Source organism: Labrus bergylta, chromosome 5 (assembly GCF_963930695.1).
Source record: "Labrus bergylta chromosome 5, fLabBer1.1, whole genome shotgun sequence".
NCBI classification, from domain to species: Eukaryota; Metazoa; Chordata; class Actinopteri; order Labriformes; family Labridae; genus Labrus; species Labrus bergylta.
Window position 1 is genome coordinate 30,311,872 of NC_089199.1, and position 19,352 is coordinate 30,331,223.

At 43.2% G+C, this 19,352-nt stretch overlaps 1 protein-coding gene across 1 annotated transcript; it reads left to right on the top strand.

The window, feature by feature from the left end:
• The first annotated feature begins 310 nt into the window (after positions 1–310).
• LOC109994908 (zinc finger protein 235) lies at positions 311–2,795 on the top strand. The gene is made up of 2 exons (XM_020648417.3): positions 311–579; positions 1,880–2,795. Exons 1-2 carry the CDS (start codon positions 393–395, stop codon positions 2,668–2,670), a joined length of 978 nt encoding a protein of 325 aa, XP_020504073.2. The 5' UTR covers positions 311–392; the 3' UTR covers positions 2,671–2,795.
• The last annotated feature ends 16,557 nt before the right edge of the window (positions 2,796–19,352 follow it).

Genomic DNA, 19,352 nt, shown 5'->3' on the forward strand with positions numbered 1-19,352 from the left:
TATTAAACTGTGGATTTCTTACTCATCATTGTACTTTTGTCAGCCAGGTCTCCCTTGAAAGAGATATCTCTCCGATCTCAGTGGGACCAACCTGGCTAAATAAAGGTGGAATAAACAAAATAATCAACAAGTTCTTTATTAAAGTAGTTAAATGTGTAATACATGGGCCATCTGGGATCTTTTTCATATTGTAGTGATAATAATAAAGACTGAAAAGCAGTCTTTGACCTTGCGGTGTTGTGGATACTCCCGGCCAGCAGGGGGCGGCACACAGTAAAAGTCAACCTTCAACGCCGGTAGGCTTCCACTGCCGGGTCGGTGGATGTAAACAGAAGGACGTTCCGCCTCTGGAGACAGCAGCAGCAGCAGCAGCAGCAGTGAGGGCAGAAAACATGACCAAACTGGAGCTGCTGAACGTGTTTCTGAACGACCGGCTGACGGCGGCGGCCCAGGAGATCTTCCGCGCCGTCAAAGACACGGTGGCCGAATATCAGAGCGAAATCCTGCGTTCAAAGGAGGAGAACGAGCGGCTCAGACGGCTGCTCAACGTCGCCGTCCAAAGGCTCCTGCTGCAGACAGGTGAGGACTGTCTGTTCACTCAGGTGATAGGTGTCAGGCCGGATAAAAAAAACCTTTTAAATGGGACTTCTCTCCCGGGTGTGAGTGGAATGATTTTCTGTCTAACAAGGGGACGCCGTGCTGTCGTCTCATTACACGGACAGGTGTTCGTGTTAAACGAGTTACCGTGTTAACCGGTGACTTTCAGCCGAATGTGTCGGTGTTTTTTTTCTCTCGTAGTTATCGAAAAGTTATGAGTCGAGTTAAGTTTTTAATCATCTACACATCTGATAAATATTTCTTCACAACGTAGAAGTTTACAAAGAAGTTTACAAAGAGGCATTCGCGACGACGCTGAACTTTCCCGACATCAGTTGTAACTATGACAACCACTGACGAATTCCGCGGAACGTCACCAGATAGCACGGTCACTTTTTTAACCGAAACACCAACGATAGACTTGGTACGTAACGAAGCTCTCAGTTTGTTAGGAACAGCATTTATCATTTTGAAACGTGTGTGTGCGTGATAACTTTTTATAGCTGCTGTGAGATACTTTTCCAAAACTACTATTTGGATGGAAAAAGATTACTTTTCAACAACTTAATAGTTTAATTTAGCGAACATAATTTTAAAATTAACTATATATCTTTAAATTCTAAACGTATTGTGTACTTGTTTTTTAAATACAGAGCATATTTTGCTAACTTTCTGTTCATCTCTCATGGACAGAGTGATTAAAAAAAGTGATAATGACTGAAATTAAAGAAGTGACAGTCTAAGCAGATGGATAAACTAGAGGTCAGACATCAGTACACAGGGATGTTTTCATGAATAAAAACTACACTACCCCTACTAAAATTCTTGTTTCTACTTAAGTTTTTAACATTTTCATAATTTCTTCCTTTTAAAAGTCTTCGTAATTTCCTCAACCAGCCGCTCACTGAGGTGGGAATAAAGCATTTCTTTGGCTTTTTCTGCAGCTGTGAATGAGATGTACAGGTGTCCCCCAGTGCTACAGTGCAGTTTAATGTGATTCTGATGAGTTTTAGACAACATTAGAGCCCCTCATGAGAGCAAAGACTGACAAAATGTTTGTTAAATTTTGCATTACATAATAGAAATCTATTTTAGACCTGATATTGTATTATAAAGTCTGATAATGGTGTCTGTCATATCGCTGATGAGCGTGGTTAAATCTGCAGATTTGTGAATGGAGTTTGTATTAGAGTAAGTCCATTTTATTCATCCATGATACAAACATTGTTACAGTATGTTTACATAAATACTCATGGCATGGTTGTGATTTGTGATGTTTCAGAACCTCACTCTGTCCTTCCTCAAGAGGACGTTCAGCCGTGTGAGTTTGAGTGGAGGAACAGCGTGGAGCTGCTGCCACAGATTAAAGAAGAGCCCAAAACTACAAACCTTCAAACCGACTGTTCACAAGGATCAAGAGACCCGGAGGAAGGAAACTGTAGCCACATCGAGCCGCTGCAGAGGTCACAAACTCCACCCGCCCAGACTGTGTGTAGCCGAGTAAGTGTCTCTCCACCTTCAGTAGCATCCCAGGAGATTAAAGCAGAGGAAGAGAGCAGGAAACAGCAGCCAGCACTCAGCTTACCGCCCCCCGTGACTGTTTATTCAAACTGCAGAGCGACTGAGAGCGCCGCAAAGAGTCAGCGGACTCAGAGAACAGACCATCAGCTTAAAGGGTCGTTTCGCTCAAATGGGAAACAGAGCTCGTCCTTGCTCGCGATCAAGAACGTGAGATCTCTGAGGCCGCCCCCGCCTCGCTCCTCTCTCCCGAGCCAGAGCATGCAGAGGTGGCACAGCTGCAAAGAGTGCGGGAAGGGCTTCAGCTTCGCCTGCCAGCTGGAGGTGCACATGCGCTGGCACACCAAGGAGAAGCCGTACAGCTGCGCCGTGTGCCGGAAGAGCTTCACCACGGTCAGCATGCTGAAGAGACACCACCGCATCCACACGGGGGAGAAACCCTTCAGCTGCCACGTCTGCGGGAAATGCTTCAACCAGTCGGCGCACCTCAACACGCACTTCAGGCTCCACCTGAGAGAGAGGGCCGGCTGGAGCCGAGCGGCGCTCTCCAAGTGAAAACATACCAAACCCCCGACGATGTGTAAACTCAGAAATACTAAAGACATCAGGTTCAAACAGTGTTCAGTTATTGTGTTTGACAGTGTGTGTTGAATGTTGTGCAATAAAGTGTGGTACTTGAAGATTTCTTATTCTCTGAGTGTTTTACGAAGAGTTGTAGTCAAGACCAGGACATACACAAGACCAGAGTGCTCCGAGACTGAGTCAAGACATTTAGGGATGGAGATCGAGTCAAGACCAAGACATTTAGCGATCCAGACCGAGTCAAGACCGAGTCAAGACCAAGACATTTAGGGATCGAGACGAAGACAAGACCAAGACATTTAGGGATCGAGACTGAGTCAAGACCAAGACATTTAGCGATCCAGACCGAGTCAAGACCAAGACATTTAGTGATCCAGACCGAGTCAAGACTAAGACATTTAGGGAACGAGACCGAGTCAAGACCAAGACCAAGACATTAAGGGATGGAGACCGAGTCAAGACCAAGACATTTAGCGATCCAGACCGAGTCAAGACCAAGACATTTAGTGATCCAGACCGAGTCAAGACTAAGACATTTAGGGAACGAGACCGAGTCAAGACCAAGACATTAAGGGATGGAGACCGAGTCAAGACCAAGACATTTAGGGAACGAGACCGAGTCAAGACCAAGACATTTAGGGATCAAGACCGAGTCAAGACCAAGACATTAAGGGATCCAGATCGAGTCAAGACCAAGACATTAAGGGATCCAGACCGAGTCAAGACCAAGACATTAAGGGATCCAGACCGAGTCAAGACCAAGACATTTAGGGATGGAGACCGAGTCAAGACCAAGACATTTAGGGATGGAGACCGAGTCAAGACCAAGGCATTTAGGGATGGAGACGAAGACAAGACGAAGACATTTAGTGATCGAGACCAAGTCAAGACCAAGACATTTAGGGATGGAGACCGAGTCAAGACCAAGACGTTTAGGGATCGAGACCAATCAAGACCAAGACATTTAGGGATGAAGACCGAGTCAAGACCAAGACATTAAGGGATCCAGACTGAGTCAAGACCAAGACATTTCGCGATTGAGACCAAGACATTTAGGGATTGAGACCGAGTCAAGACCAAGACATTTAGGGAACGAGACAGAGTCAAGACCAAGACATTAAGGGATCGAGACCGAGTCAAGACCAAGACATTTAGGGATTGAGACCGAGTCAAGACCAAGACATTTAGGGATCCAGACCGAGTCAAGACCAAGACATTAAGGGATCCAGACCGAGTCAAGACCAAGACATTAAGGGATCCAGACCGAGTCAAGATCAAGACATTTAGGGATCCAGACCGAGTCAAGACCAAGACATTTAGCGATCCAGACCGAGTCAAGACCAAGACATTAAGGGATCCAGACCGAGTCAAGATCAAGACATTTAGGGATCCAGACCGAGTCAAGACCAAGACATTTAGTGATCCAGACCGAGTCAAGACTAAGACATTTAGGGAACGAGACCGAGTCAAGACCAAGACATTAAGGGATGGAGACCGAGTCAAGACCAAGACATTTAGGGAACGAGACCGAGTCAAGACCAAGACATTTAGGGATCAAGACCGAGTCAAGACCAAGACATTAAGGGATCCAGACCGAGTCAAGACCAAGACATTTAGGGATCCAGACCGAGTCAAGACCAAGACATTAAGGGATCGAGACCGAGTCAAGACCAAGACATTTAGGGATCAAGACCGAGTCAAGACCAAGACATTAAGGGATCCAGACCGAGTCAAGACCAAGACATTTAGCGATCGAGACCAAGACATTAAGGGATCGAGACTGAGTCAAGACCAAGACATTTAGGGATGGAGACCGAGTCAAGATCAAGACATTTAGGGATCCAGACCGAGTCAAGACCAAGACATTTAGGGATGGAGACCGAGTCAAGATCAAGACATTTAGGGATCCAGACCGAGTCAAGACCAAGACATTAAGGGATCCAGACCGAGTCAAGACCAAGACATTTAGGGATGGAGACCGAGTCAAGATCAAGACATTTAGGGATCCAGACCGAGTCAAGACCAAGACATTTAGGGATGGAGACCGAGTCAAGATCAAGACATTTAGGGATCCAGACCGAGTCAAGACCAAGACATTAAGGGATCCAGACCGAGTCAAGACCAAGATGTTTAGGGATCGAGACCAAGTCAAGACGAAGGCAGGGCGACAAAAAGACAAGAGCAAGACCAACAGTATCACAGAAAAATCATCATCTTGTTTGTGTGTCACTCACTTAGACCGTAACACCGGGAAGGTCGTGTCCGTAATCGGGGGATAAAAATCTGTTTATAATGGATTTAAAATGACACGTTTTAGAAAAGGGTGCGTTTTCCTTTTAATGAGGTGGAAAACTAGTCTGTCAATGGCGGTCTCGATCGGTCGTGAGTCCGCCCAGTCTGAGGCCGAGACAAGACTGAATAAAAATGCTTTTGATTTTGAGGTGAGACTGAGACCTTCCAAATGAGGTCTCGAGACTGAAAAAGTGGTCTTGACACCAAGACCAGTCTTGAGTATTGGTATGTGCCTCTTTGTTTATGTGCAGATGTTTTTGTTATTTATTGATTCGAGTGGGATCAGCTGAATGTTTGACAGCACTGTGAGTCCAAAAAAAGTATGAAACTGGAACATTTTTTCTGACAACTTGATCTCAAAGGAGTCTAGGAAAAATGTGAGAGGGGAACATAGAGCTCTGAGGTGCAGCTCTGCAGTGACCAGAATGACAAACGGCATCACAAAGGTCAAATATGAAAGTTTTCTTGCCCCTCTCTTTTCTTTGCCACAAATCACCCCAATTCAATCCACAATCTCCCTAATACGATTGTTCATACCCCCCCACCGCATGGAAAAAAACCCACAAAATGTCCTCTTAAAACGACATATACAAAGCATAAAACAAAACACCATTAGGCTACAACATGTTCAATCTACATGAATAATAAACTTCAAATTAAAGTACAGAATGAGTGAATTTTAAACTTTGTGTCAAACATTTTTTTAAAGGACATTAAAGTTGTATGAGTGACCTGATGATCCACACAAAGCACATTCAAGGACCTTAAATCATACAACATCTTGGCACAAATAAAACCTGCAGTTTACTGATGTAATATTTGATGTATCATGAATCTCTGAAGCAGAAACAGCAGAATAAATCAGGATGAACAAACTCTCAGTCTGACTCTGAGCTCTGAGCTGATTTACTGTCAGCTGGTTTCAGAGCAGCTGATTTGAGTTAAATCAACTCAGGCCTTAAAAAGCCAACATTAATGGAGCCCCGATACCAAGATTCACCATGGCAACAGGTGACAAACAGAGGTCCTCATACTTTAACCTTCTTGAACTATCGGCCTATGAATCCTCGTGTGGACATATGGAGAGTATCAACATGTGTTTAGATAAGTCGCTCTGCTGCTGCAGCGAAGGAGAGAGAGATGTGTGTGGGAGAAATCTGCTTCTCGAGTCTAAAGTAAGTTTGGATGAAGTCTATTCATCTCATATTTAAACACACTTATTATATTACAGGTGAAATCTGGAGGAATGGTGCTGAACCTTTAATGTATTTTCATTTAGATTCAACTCAGCGGGAGAGAAATTTTGTTGAAGCAGCTTAAAATGAAAATATATAAACAAACTAGACTCATGGTGGAACCTCGTACTTTCATTATATCGACATAAAGTCATTCAGTGGATATTTTAATAATGCTGGTTTCACACTCATAAATGTCCTCTTACTTATATCCTGTTTAGTTCATTCATTCGGCCTGACCAAATGAACATCTCTAGCATCTTCTTCAAACACTTTACTTTATATAAATGAGAAATGTCCAAGATCCTGTGATTCTGCCAAACAAATTTAATGATGCTCTGCATTTTGTTGTGGTTCTTGATGCTGAGTGTACCTAGCAGGTCACCGTGCAGGAAGTTAATTTGATTCAAGAAAAGAACATCTTCATAAAAGTGGTGTCAACATTAAAATTCCCAAGCTTCCTGAGAACACTCCCACACATGTCGGGATCACGAGAAAAGAGCTCCAAACAGATGTGCCCCTGCTGTCAGGGTGGTGGCGATGGGAAGCCAAAATATACTTTCAGCCTTATAGTTTCTCACCACGTAGTCAGCTGCATGACTTTGTATCCTTGAAGCATACCATAACTGATCCTGAATGAATAATGCTGGGTCGAAGAGATCAGTATGGTGGCTGGGGAGTGCAAAACAAAATTACAAAGTGTGAAGTTTAAGACAAATTTACAAGTGACAGAATCTTGACGGAAAGGGAACGTACCAAATGTCTGAAGTGACCCGGAGGTGCATATCTGGTCCTTCCGTCTCATCGGTGTCCTTTAAAAGTTCGAGAGTCCGTCAACACGTAAAGCAAAATCTGGCTCAAATGAGTTCCACAAAAAAGGCAAAACATATTTCCGTTACCACAAACTCGATATCGTTCCATATCACTGTCGCCAAGTCTTTCCGCCTAAACAAATAAAATGACCTCTCACTCAATCACTTCTGGCATTTGGTACGTTCCCTTTCCGTCAAGATTCTGTCATTTGTAAATTTGTTTGAGGATTGGTAAAGATGTTCTGCCACTTGTAAATTTTTCTCAGCACTTGTAAGTGTTTCACATCTTTTAAATTAATTTTGTCCTCGGTTGTGTTTTGATTTTGTAATTTTATTTTTCAAAATGTAAAAGTGTCTCACATTTTCTCTCAGGCTCCTGTGGAAGTTTGTGAGTGGTTGTGGGGGTGGTCCAGTCTGCTTTAGTTTACGCAGTCTTTACAACGAGATCTTTATCTCATAATAACAAGAAAACAGGAACAACCTTTTCCCTCCATATGAATCCAATACCCCTTAGTACATCCTTAAGTGGGTGCTGGATAAAAAAAAGAGAATAGGTAGCCTATGAAGAAGCAAAAAGATCTGCACATTAAGAAGCTCCTGTTTAAAAGATTTATTAACCAGTGAAGTTTGAGGCCGACATGCTCGACCTCAGACGGGAAAGTGTATTTGTGAGTCGCCATCTTAAATATTCACAGATGTGATAAATGTGACCCCACACACAGCTGACATGAGGTACTAAAGAAAAACATGGAAATATACTTAATTTAAGAAGAGCATACTATCATAAAGATAATTCAACATAGAGTTATCCTCTGCAGAAGACAAACATCCAGAACACAGTTCAAGTGACTCTAAATATCAATCTACCTGCACATACATACCTGAAACAAAACTCTGATAGAAACCAGTGCAAAAACAAACCAAGATATACAGGAACACTATGTGCAAAACTAGTCAAACATGTCTAATCATAAGTCACATTCCTCTGACTAGACGAGCCCCCCTCTCTCTTTTAAGAGTTTTGTTGAATCTGTTTTAATGTTTCGTATTATCGCCTGGTTTGGTAATCTGGCTCTGGACAATAAAAACAGACTTTCCTGGTAAAAGTGGCGAGCAAGATTGCAGAGAGGAGTGAAGTCCAGAAAGGAGACTGCTGTCCTGCAGAGTCCAGATCCCCCTCTCTATAGTCTAGTCTCCTCCCCTCAGGCAGACGGTACAGACAGACTAAAAGGCATCGGGTCTCATTTGTACCTGCTGCTATTTCTTTGTTAAATAGCAGCTGAATTCGAGGATCCAGCTGATGATTTCTGCCTTTTAATAAGGCAGTTTTTTCTTACCACTGTAACTTTTGCTGCTTTGCTAAAGTGCAAATGATGGATAGGCCGGGTCTTTGTAATATAACAATTAGTAAGGTCTTTTACCTGCTTTTTGTAAAGTGACACTATACAAATAAAGATTGATTGATTGAATTCTAATTTCTCTCTCATTGCACACTGCACTTTTACTTTTATCGCTTGTATCTGGATGCTGGAGCATCTCTGCTGGGCTTTCATGTCTTATGTAAGTTATTTAAAATAAGGTCTTAAATACATGTGATAAGTAGATATGGTTTGGGTGGTATAGGTATATTTGTCAATGCAGACAGAAACTTGAGTGTCTTGATGAGATGTGCTGACTAAACTATAGAAGTCTCATTTCAAGAATTGTTGTTTTACTATTACGAGTAATTCAGGCCTTATTTAATTTGATTGTAATAACTTGGGTTTGTCTGGACTGGTCAGGTGAATGTGGCGGATATTTAGTGCAATGAGATATTAAAACTATAAAGTGAGAGGAATACACTCGCTGTGATTTATGTCTTCCGCATGTCTGATTTTGATCTTAATTTAATATTTAATTTTAATACCTTTGATGTTTCTGGAGGCTTTTGATCAGAAACCGTGTTTTAAATAAATCTGCTGCACAACCACTGAGTATATGCATGGATGGTTTTGAAAAATCATTTTGATGCTTTCGTGCTTTTCTCCAACTTGTTTGCTGATGAAACTACAAAAATCCCTCCTCACGACGACTCAGAGAGTATAAGCTTCAATCCAATTTAGAACTATTTTTAGGTCAACAGGAGAAACGAGGGGAATCTTTCTGCGCTTTCAGTATTATTATTTAAAATCTGCGTGTGGATTTATATTAAAGATTTGTACTCTTTTTATTATTGGACTTGTTCCCAATTTGTGCAGAGATGCCTGAGGAAGAGTATTAGGGCCATGCATAGGACACATGAGAGGAGGAAGATTTCATTTTTTAATGTTGCATTTCGAGAACAAGATCAAAATGTTGAAAAATAGTAAAAATGTAATTTATCTTCTTCTGTGGTGATTTGATCTTTGATTTCAATGGATCAGATCACCAATCTTTCATCTAAAAGCTGCAGCTGTATGACAAAATTCTCCACCACAGGACCTCTCCCTGCCTGCATCATCCACCTGGCCGCCAAACCCCTGGTTACGCGAGGAGCGTGTGCACACGGCGACACATCCGGGGATGCGCGTTTTGCGGACCAGAGAGAGAACAGCTGAAGGAGGGGAAGAGTGCATTGAGTCCAACAGAGAGAGAGAGAGAGAGAGAGAGCGCTGCACCGCATTGACAGGAATCACAGAGTCAGAGGTGTCCGGTACCGACAGCACAGCGGAGGTGGATGTGTTCTGATGCCGCTGTGGAGCTGACGGCGGCCGGTGCAGCAGCGCGGAGAGGAGCGGCAGACCAGCGCAGGTAAAGCGGACACTTTCTACTTTCTGCTCTGTAGTTGCAGCTCCATCACGCTGACGCAGCGGGTGGTGGTGTCCCGCTTCGGACTGGGCCGGACCGGGCCGGGCTGGATGATAAGAATCGATCCTCTGATAAAACGAGAGCAGGGCGGGATGCTGCGGCTCCGGTTCGGTGCAGGAGTCTGGGGTCGTTACTGCCCCGCGTCTCTGCAGTGTTTTCCCCGGCAGCCGGTGCACACGGGCCCCCCGCCTCTCTCTGCGCATCTTCTGGATGATGCTGCGGTTTCGTGGGATTTTTTTTTTTTTTTTTTTTTTTTTTGCTGCTCTGCGCAAATCGCAGATAAAGCTCTCAAAGTCCCGGGTAAATGACTGGGCCTGTGTGCATCTGCAGAGAGTGTGTGTGTGTGTGAGGAGAAGTGTCACTGCAGAGGACGAGTGAACGGGGGACGTTTAAAGGGCTGTCAAGTTGGTGTTGTGTTGTTAGGCCCCGGGGCTGCACACAGGGTGAGTCAGGTCTGTCTCAGCGCTGGATGTGGATCAGAGCTCATCAATGTGAGGGAGGAGGAGACTCCAAGAAAAACAACATCATATCATGTCACACAGACACACACAGTCACACACACCTTAAAGACAACACACACTTCTCTCACAAAGTCCTGTGGGTTAACATGGCGACTTACTGTGTGTGTGTGTTCTGTGTTACATGAGCACTTTTAGTGGTGACCTTGTTGTGTTGGATGAGATTTTAATACCTTATGTCCTCAATAGTGACTGGATGGTTATATAATTCTCATACAGGGACTCTGTGGACTGTTTAGTTAAAGTAAGGTTTTGTAATATCATGTTACAGACATCATGCCTCCTCTGAGGATTGAGTTTAAATTGTGACCCTAAAAATGTTTTCTCATCACACATATTTTTCTATATTTGAGCAGGCTTAGTTACTCATTACGTGCTGTGATCATGAATATGATTTATATCCAGCACACCTTTCAGCATCTCTAGTGTGAGATCGACTTTTGTTTGTGATTATTTGAAAGAATCGTCATGAAAAGGACAAGTTAAGCCTCAGTGCAACATTTAGGACCAAAACTACAACACAAAAAGTCATTTATTCAACATCATACTGAAGAGGATGTGTAGAAGTGAGCACGGTGTACTGGTAAAGTTTGTCTTTCTTTTAGTGGTTACATAATAATCCATATTTTAGGGTTATTATTATTGTGCAAAAATGTGAAAAAGAATCAAGTGTAGATATACTACAAATGATACAAAAGTTAGTGATATAGGACAGTAAAGAGGAAAACAATCAGACATGAAGCAAGAATTAACCAAACAAGTTAGGATATAAGAGAAACTATACTTTATATGCTTTAACATCGTACTGTAATTTGTAGTCTCGACACAAAATCACAATTTGCTGATGACAACTAACTCTACGCCGATCCAGTTTTTTTTAGTTCCGATCAGATTCTGATATTTTTACATCATAACTAATAGTGTTATTGTTGTTGTTATTATGTGTGAGGCTACACAAAGCTGGAGTAAACCCAGTATTGCTTTGCACTGGCTTCACATACAAACAGGAAGCAGCAACAGCTGTCAGGGTTTTCTAATTAAACCGTTTGCACTGAAGTGTAAGAGTTGTACTTTTGATCATGTAGAAGGAGCCGTTCCATCTCGTCTGAACGTCGTCATGGAGACGATTTGTGGACACTGCTTAAAAGTTCAGTCTGAACGTCTTCGAAGTGAGACTGTGCGAGCTGAGAATGTTTAAAGTGGCCAACCATCTTTCTTAACCTGTGACGTTGATCTGCATAAATCAAAATATTTGCCTCTGATCCGTCCTCGACACACAACATCAGTACAGAACTAAAAAAAGAAAGTATACTGCAGTTAATTTTAACTTAAGTCCCGCCTCTGATAAGGTAAATTACCAATCAGAGATCAGGATGGTGAGGTGGCGCCTTGGGTGGCCGATCAGATTTCAATGCGGGTCTCCCCTCTGGACACGCCCCCTGGTTCAGGTTCACTCTCCGTTATTTAAAGAAGAAAGACCCGAAATACACTCATGAAAACATGAAAACTGAAAACATGAAAGCATTAATGGAGAGAGAGGAGGCTGCACACACCGGGTACCACGAGTAGTTGGGTAGTCTGTGCCAATTTCCACTCTTTGGTCCAAACTGGGACTTGAACCCTACAGACTGAGCACCTGCCACATAACTCCAGATAACAACAATCCCCTTCTGGGTGTGAACGACTTCCATGAAAACAGAAGTCACAAGTCATGTCAATGAATCTAGAAAATCCAGGATTCTTGAATCTAAAAATAGCACCTGTGATCAGAGGCGGTTTCAATTCTGGGACATTTTTTTGTCGTCATACAAAATTTTTGAGTTTTTCCTCGACTGGTTCTGCAAGATTAAAGTTCCTCTGCTTAGATCACCTGAGCGATCCAGTGACCCCGTGACAGTACGTTCAGCGTTTCAGAGTTTTCCTCTCTGTGACTTTGATCATCCTGTTGGTGTTCTGATGGTCTGTGTGGGTTTTTGCTGCGACTGTGTAACTGTATAGAAGGCTCTGCTTATTGACTTCTGTAATGAGAGCCTAATGCATGTACCCAGGCATGCTTAGAGAGAGAGTGAGAGAGTGAGAGAGAGTGTGTGTGTGTGTGTGTGTGTGTGTGTGTGTGTGTGTGTGTGTTTCCCAGCTGAATCACAAAGAGATTAAAACATAAAGCCCTCAGGACGGCAAAAGGAGGAAAGGCTGAACTCGTGTGTTCATTTTCCCAGCAGAGGACGTTTGAAGTACAAAATGAACCTTCAGTTTTCAAGAGTCTGAAGTCACAGGATGACAGTCCTTTACTTTAAATACTGAACACCAGAATGGTTTTGTACATTTTGGGTCTTTGCATGTCTTTATTTGAACAGGACAGTGAAGAAGGGAATCGAGGAGGGAGAGTAGGGAATGACATGCGATTGATTTTCAACCTAACCTACCTGCTTGGAGGAGTACGGCCTCCATACATGAGGAGTGTGTCCAAACCACTAGGCCATCTGCGCCCCATCAGGATGGGTTGAGATCTCTTTACCCCCCAATCAAGGCCTAACCACTTTAAGAAGAAACCCTGCCAATGAAAACAGCTTTATAGCTTTATAGCTATAGCATTCCCTCAGTGCTCCGTCTGCACCCGCCCCCTCCCCTCTGTGCTCCCTCTAAAGCCACGCCCCCTCCCCTCTGTGCTCCCTCTAAAGCCACGCCCCCTCCCCTCTGTGCTCCCTCTAAAGCCACGCCCCCTCACTTACATGAACGTGCGCCGTTGCTCCAGAAGTGGACCTCAGCTCATGCTTTGAGTGTGGGCTCGTCCATGCATGGGGTAGAGAACGAGCAGGGAGACAGGGAGGCGTCTGATTGGTTCATCAGATTGGTACCTCGTGGCAGACATTGGTCAAAGTTTTTACACACTTACAAACTGCTACAGATGATGGATTTTCTTTGTTCCTTTTTCAGAGAACATGAGTTATTAATGTCTGTCAGGACCTAAAGACAATTTACACCAAAAAAATGGATCTGGAGAAAATGACCAACCCTGCCTTTAATCTTCAGAAGGGTTTGAATCAGATTGTTCTCGTTAAGGGACATATTGTGGGACAGTCTGTTGAAACATAAGCAGTTATCTTTCAGTGAAAATAAATCCGTCTTACTCTAAGCAGAAGCTGTCGTGGTCAGTCTGTTCGAGAGTGAACGTGAGCTGCAGTGTGGCAAGGAGCGAGCTGCGGGCTGCTGCTGCTGCTGCTGTAAAGGTGAAGTTGACCACTCAGCATTATTCACATAACGGAGCAAGTCATGAAGCGTACAGCACAGTGAGGCTGTGTGCAGAGCTACACACAAACACACAAACACAAACCAGCTTCGTCATAATCATCTGCAGAGCGGGGAGCTTGTGTAAGAGCTGCACGATTAAATTATACACAGTCACATTTCACCTTCTGACTGGAGGCCTCGATGTGAAAGTCATGCTTTTTTTTTTTTTTTTTACCATTTCGATGCAGTCAGATGAAGCTTCAGCTAACAGCTATGCTCTGAAGTGTTGTAGTCAAGACCACACAAACCGAGACCAGAGTGCTACGAGACCGAGGCAAGACCAAGACCAAGACCATAAACATCACTGAACAATCATCATCTTGTGTTTAGGGGGCGTGTCACTCACTTAGACTGTGACACCGGGAAGGTTTGCGGCTGTAAACGGGGGACAAAAATCAAATTAAGCAACATTAAGCACAAGCAGCAGATAAAAAAAACATCCTCTGCTTGAGCTGCAATCACCTGCTGCGCCCTGCATTGTTGTGTTAGCATGCTAATGTTAGCGCTCTTTAGTCAGATTGCACATAAATTATCACAGAATGAGCGTGATCTAAAAACTCTTACTAACATCCAAATAATCAGTGAGTATGTTCTTCTTCTTCTCTCTAGTTCTTGACTAAAACAGCTTTTATACACAAGGGGAGGAGCCGGCCGTCCCGTCCATGTAAACACGGCTCTGACAACAACACAGCCAGCGGGACTCGAGCTTCTCCCTCATTGTAGACGGTCAGGACTCAGAGATTTACACAGGATATACATTATGCACATTCTTCCTTTAAGAATCTGCATTTAAACTTTTATTTGTTTTCAGAGATTGAACACAAACGAGGGATATGTTGCAGAAATGGGTGGAGCCTAATGCTCCTCACTTTTATGCACGTCACACATGAATGCACCTTTGCAAACATTGATCCAAACACTTAAATCAGAGGCATTTAAGTCAAAGAAAGTATGCATGTTACCACAACTGCTTTTACCTGCAGACATTTTCAGATGACACCTCACAGATTATTATTTCCTTTGAAGAAAAGTGCAGCTTCACATGTCAGCCCGAGGTCGTTCAGAAAGCCGGACATACCTGCATGTTGGTTTTCTCCAGGGCTCACATGCTTCCTCTCCTGTCAGCCATGACAGGAAGTCAGTCAAACGGCGGACACCTGACACCACAGTGTCAGATATCACCGACACACGCGGTCCCGCAGCTGGCTCGGTGCACTTTTAAGCGCGTTGTGTTGATATTTTGTACGATATCCATGAAAGCAGTGGTGGCAGATGTGCTAGAGCCCACAGGAGCCCACCACACAAAAAGCATCGCTGCAGGTCACAGTCACACAGAAGATGTTCTGACTGCTCTGACATCTTTAATTCATAGTGGAAAAAAACACATATTACATTGAGACGAAGCGGGGCAGGCTCTGGTGGATCTGCAGCCCCCGAGTTCAGACAATCAGACGACAACAGACGATCAGAACAGGCGGGAATGAATCTGTTGTGAGGCCCAAACCATGAATTCATCGACAGGAAATTGTAATTCTTTGAATCTGAGGCCATTGATTGAATACTGGCTCAGAGTGGATTTAGAACTAGAAACTTCACAGACATGTTTTAGGAGCTCTGAGACTGTTTTAAACTGGATGAAGACGAGGAGAATAAGTCCCTTTTTTCTTCTCGATCTGAGATGTTTTTTGTTTCCTTCTGCACCTCATTGACTCTTCAAACACACCTTCACATAAAGGGCAACCTGCACTCTTCCTTCATGCTGTTTACTGTCTGCAGCTTTGAGCCACACAAACCATTTCTACTGGCACAAAGCCTTCATATTATTTATTCATTATTTGCTCCTCTATTGATTGAATTTCTGTTTCTGTATTCAATATTTAATAACCACCAGTATTTTTATTGTGTGAAATTAAAAGTGGAAATTATTTATAAGGCTGAGTCTTCCAGAGAAGATGTAATGCATGGTAAACCTCCGTCCATTATCTACACTGCTTTTCCTGTTCGGGGTCATGAAAGGGATCCCAACTGTCATTTGACTGTGGGAGGAAGTCGGAGTACCCGGAGAGAACCCATGCAAATTTAAACAAATGATTCCCTTTCCCAGTTGGGAACTTCTTTTCCTGACTATTTCAAAAACAACAACACAATGCAGAGTGAAGCTTTGGAAGAAACTGCAGGATGACGAATCTGGAAAAATCTAGTTGAAGTGGGAACTGAGGAACAAGGAAACTTTAGAGGAGAGACTTAAGATGTCTCCATGATGTGAGGACGATGATGCAGAGAAGTGGAGACAGGTGAGCTGGAGAGCGAGGAAGGTCAGGTGACTTCAGGGAATAATGGGAAGTAGAAACAGGTGAGAAGATGAGGGCAGGGGAGGATGAAAAGTCTGAAGGACACAAGTTAAGAGTATAGCAGAGAGAGTAGAATGAAAACAGAGATGTTGTAGAAGTTGGACAAGCGGAGCTGGACTTTGACCCCAGCGATGTTTACATGAAGCACCCCGTGATAAAGATCATTTAAAGAAAGAGTTTATATTGCTGTATAATATCTAAGACGCCATAATCCTCTAATAAGTCCCCTAAAGATGTTCTCTGAACCTCTGAGCTCCCCCTCAAAGCTTTTATTTAAAAATGTAGTTTAGCTGTTTGTCCAGCAGATGTCAGTGTTGCAACACATAAAGCATGTAAACTTCATACACTCAGACACATACTCTGCAGGTTTGTCCCACATTAAACCTGCATGTGCACACAGAAGCAGCATTTAAACTTGAGTTAGACACTTCTGCATGGAGACATTTTGGTGCTTTTAGTTCATTTAAAATCAAAATACAACAAAGCGCTGCTTCAAACAACAGCCAGGAAAAGTTTGATTTAGAAAGCTACAGACGTATTGAGAGCTTTCATAACAGATTAACATATTTTATATAGACGGATAAAATGAGCAAACAACGCGATTAACTATGAGCCCTTTCTCATGTACTCTCTTTACCAAGTGCTAGTTAGAGACACATCTATATAAGTCTTAACAAAATGGAAAAACCCCGGTTAATTTGTACTGAATATGGCCAGAGTTTACAGCTCATCACACAGCAGTCAGTCGTGTTTTTAGGTTTGTCAGAAGATTAAAAAATGTAATCGCAATTCCATTATTCTACATTTAAAAATGAAAGTTGTTTGGCTTTTATTTTGAAATGCTTTGCTGAGCGTATTTCACTTACGGTGTGGTTTTATTTTGAAATACAGTAAGGCTCTTCCTGTAGATGGAAGGTTAGGGGTGCGTTCGAATTGTCCCTCCTATCTCCTTTCACTATCCACTTTACCTTAACCCCGGAAGCATTTAAGTGGCGGCCATGATAAGAGCCGTTCGAATCCTCTAAAAGTTAAGGAAAGGTGGGTCAGTGCTTCCTTTATAACCTCCTTTAGGATACACTGGACCATCCTTTACGAAAGGAGATGAGATATGCCGCCCCACAATTCCTTTCGGCTGCAACATTTAAAGCGAGTCGCACATCCGACCGTTCACGAACATTAACGATGATCGTAAAGTGACTCAGATCATGAAAGAGATAAAAGATAAGAGACATTTTTATCAGATGATGTTTGATTCAACATATTTCATTCTCTTCAGAATGTTTTGTGCTGCTGTACATTTGTATGCTTCAAACATTATGTGTAGGTTATATCTTATTAATGTAACAATAAATTGTTATAATCATATTTATGTTGATGTTGATTTCTGATTGGACAGGAAGCTGATGGTTTCACTTTTCTTACTTGTAGCCTGGTAGTCTATATTTCTTTTATTTCAATCCCAACCTCGTGGTGATCAGGATTATTTCACCGGTAAGACGCACAGGGGAAAGTTTTTTAGATGTGTTTTTTGTAGTCCATTTTCGGAACATTGTAGTTTCAACACGGCAGACCCACGTCATTAACCTCTGCCGGCCCGTCGCATTTAATGACATCGCCTTTCCCTAAGTCCTTTATGAATTCTCCTAACATCTTTCCTTAACCTCATGACGTTTCCCCTTTAAGGTTAAGTGGATAGTGAAGGAGATAGGAGGGACAATTCAAACGCACCCTAGGAACTATGAAGTGAAGCACAGGAAGTGGTTAGGGATCCCAAACTGACGCTCAAAGGAACGGTAACACAGGTCAATGTGTGATGTCATAAGGTCAATGTGTGATGTCAGACGCTCAATGTGTGATGTCAGAAGGTCAATGTGTGATGTCATGAGGTGGATATGACTTTGGACTCGTCAGCTGAGCTGTCTGAGAGTTTGTTAAAGTCAAATGAGACGTTCACAGATGCAGCAGTGTCCTTCTTTTCCATCAGTGAGACTACAGGGAGACACTGAGGACCACTATCTACGGAGAGCCTGAAGGGACAAACATGAGATTAAACATGATTAACTAGTTAATGCTGATTCAGCTGTGCTCTGTTACACACGCTGAACGCATCAAACAAATCCGTTACAAATATGTAACACTGGCACAAAGATAAAAATGGAGTCTTTGAATCTCTTTATTAATCAAAGCAGAGACCGTAGCGTGTACGTTACGTCGTTCGCAGCAGCAGACGGAGCCATATGGCTGCTTTCCCAGTGATCCCCTCTCCTGGCTCACACTCAGCTAAACGGAGCCGCCAGTGCAGATGGGACTCAGCCAGCCCAGGTGGATTGTGGGTAAAGTGGGGCGGTGCCCAGTGATGGGTAAATTAATTCTGGATAAGGGAAGCCCACTGGCATGCCTTTGATCACCTGGCATGTTGTGTCTGTTCAGATATGTGTGTGTGTGTGTTGGTGTGTGTGTGTGTGTGTGTGTGTGTGTGTGTGTGTGTGTGTGTGTGTGTGTGTGTTGGTGTTGCTAACCTGGCAAAGGTTTCGAGCGCGGTCGTCCTCTGGAGTTTTAATAGTTCACCTGGCGTTGGATGAAGTCTGAACCGCAGGTCAGCATCCAGTCTGACTCTGCCTGAGGTGCAGACAGGGAGCTGAGAGCAGTCGGTGTGAAGCTGGGAGGTTTTCATTTCATCCTCTGATTTTATTTAGAAATGAAGGACCAGGACCAGTATGAAGCAGTTTCCAGTTTGCTTATAGTTTTTTAAAGGAAGAATGTGCAACATTTTACATGTGAACATCTCAGAAATCCAGTCTATCCTGTGTAAATGAGTCCTGACTGTCTACAATGAGGGAGAAGCTCGAGTCCCGCTGGCTGTGTTGTTGTCAGAGCCGTGTTTACATGGACGGGACGGCCGGCTCCTCCCCTTGTGTATAAAAGCTGTTTAAGTCAAGAACTAGAGAGAAGAAGAAGAACATACTCACTGATTATTTGGATGTTAGTAAGAGTTTTTAGATCACGCTCAGAAACAGACACACAACAGAAAACTTTGTCCGATGCTTGCGTTTAATTTGAGTGCAGAGGGGTTGGAGGTGTGTCTCTGGAGGAGAGCGGAGGCTTCAGGATGGAGGAGGCGTGGCCAAACAGCAGTTTGTTTTGGTTTCATGCTGGTGCTGAAGGGCGACACCTACTGGATGAGGAAGTTGCACATTCAAATGAGACCAACGCTTTTTTATGGAGCTCTCTTTTGTGTGCAAAAATCTGAAGCAGATAACAAAAAAAACTGCTTTCTAAAAATGTAAAACCATTAATGTTCCTGATGGTCTAACGGGTGTACCTTAACGTCCT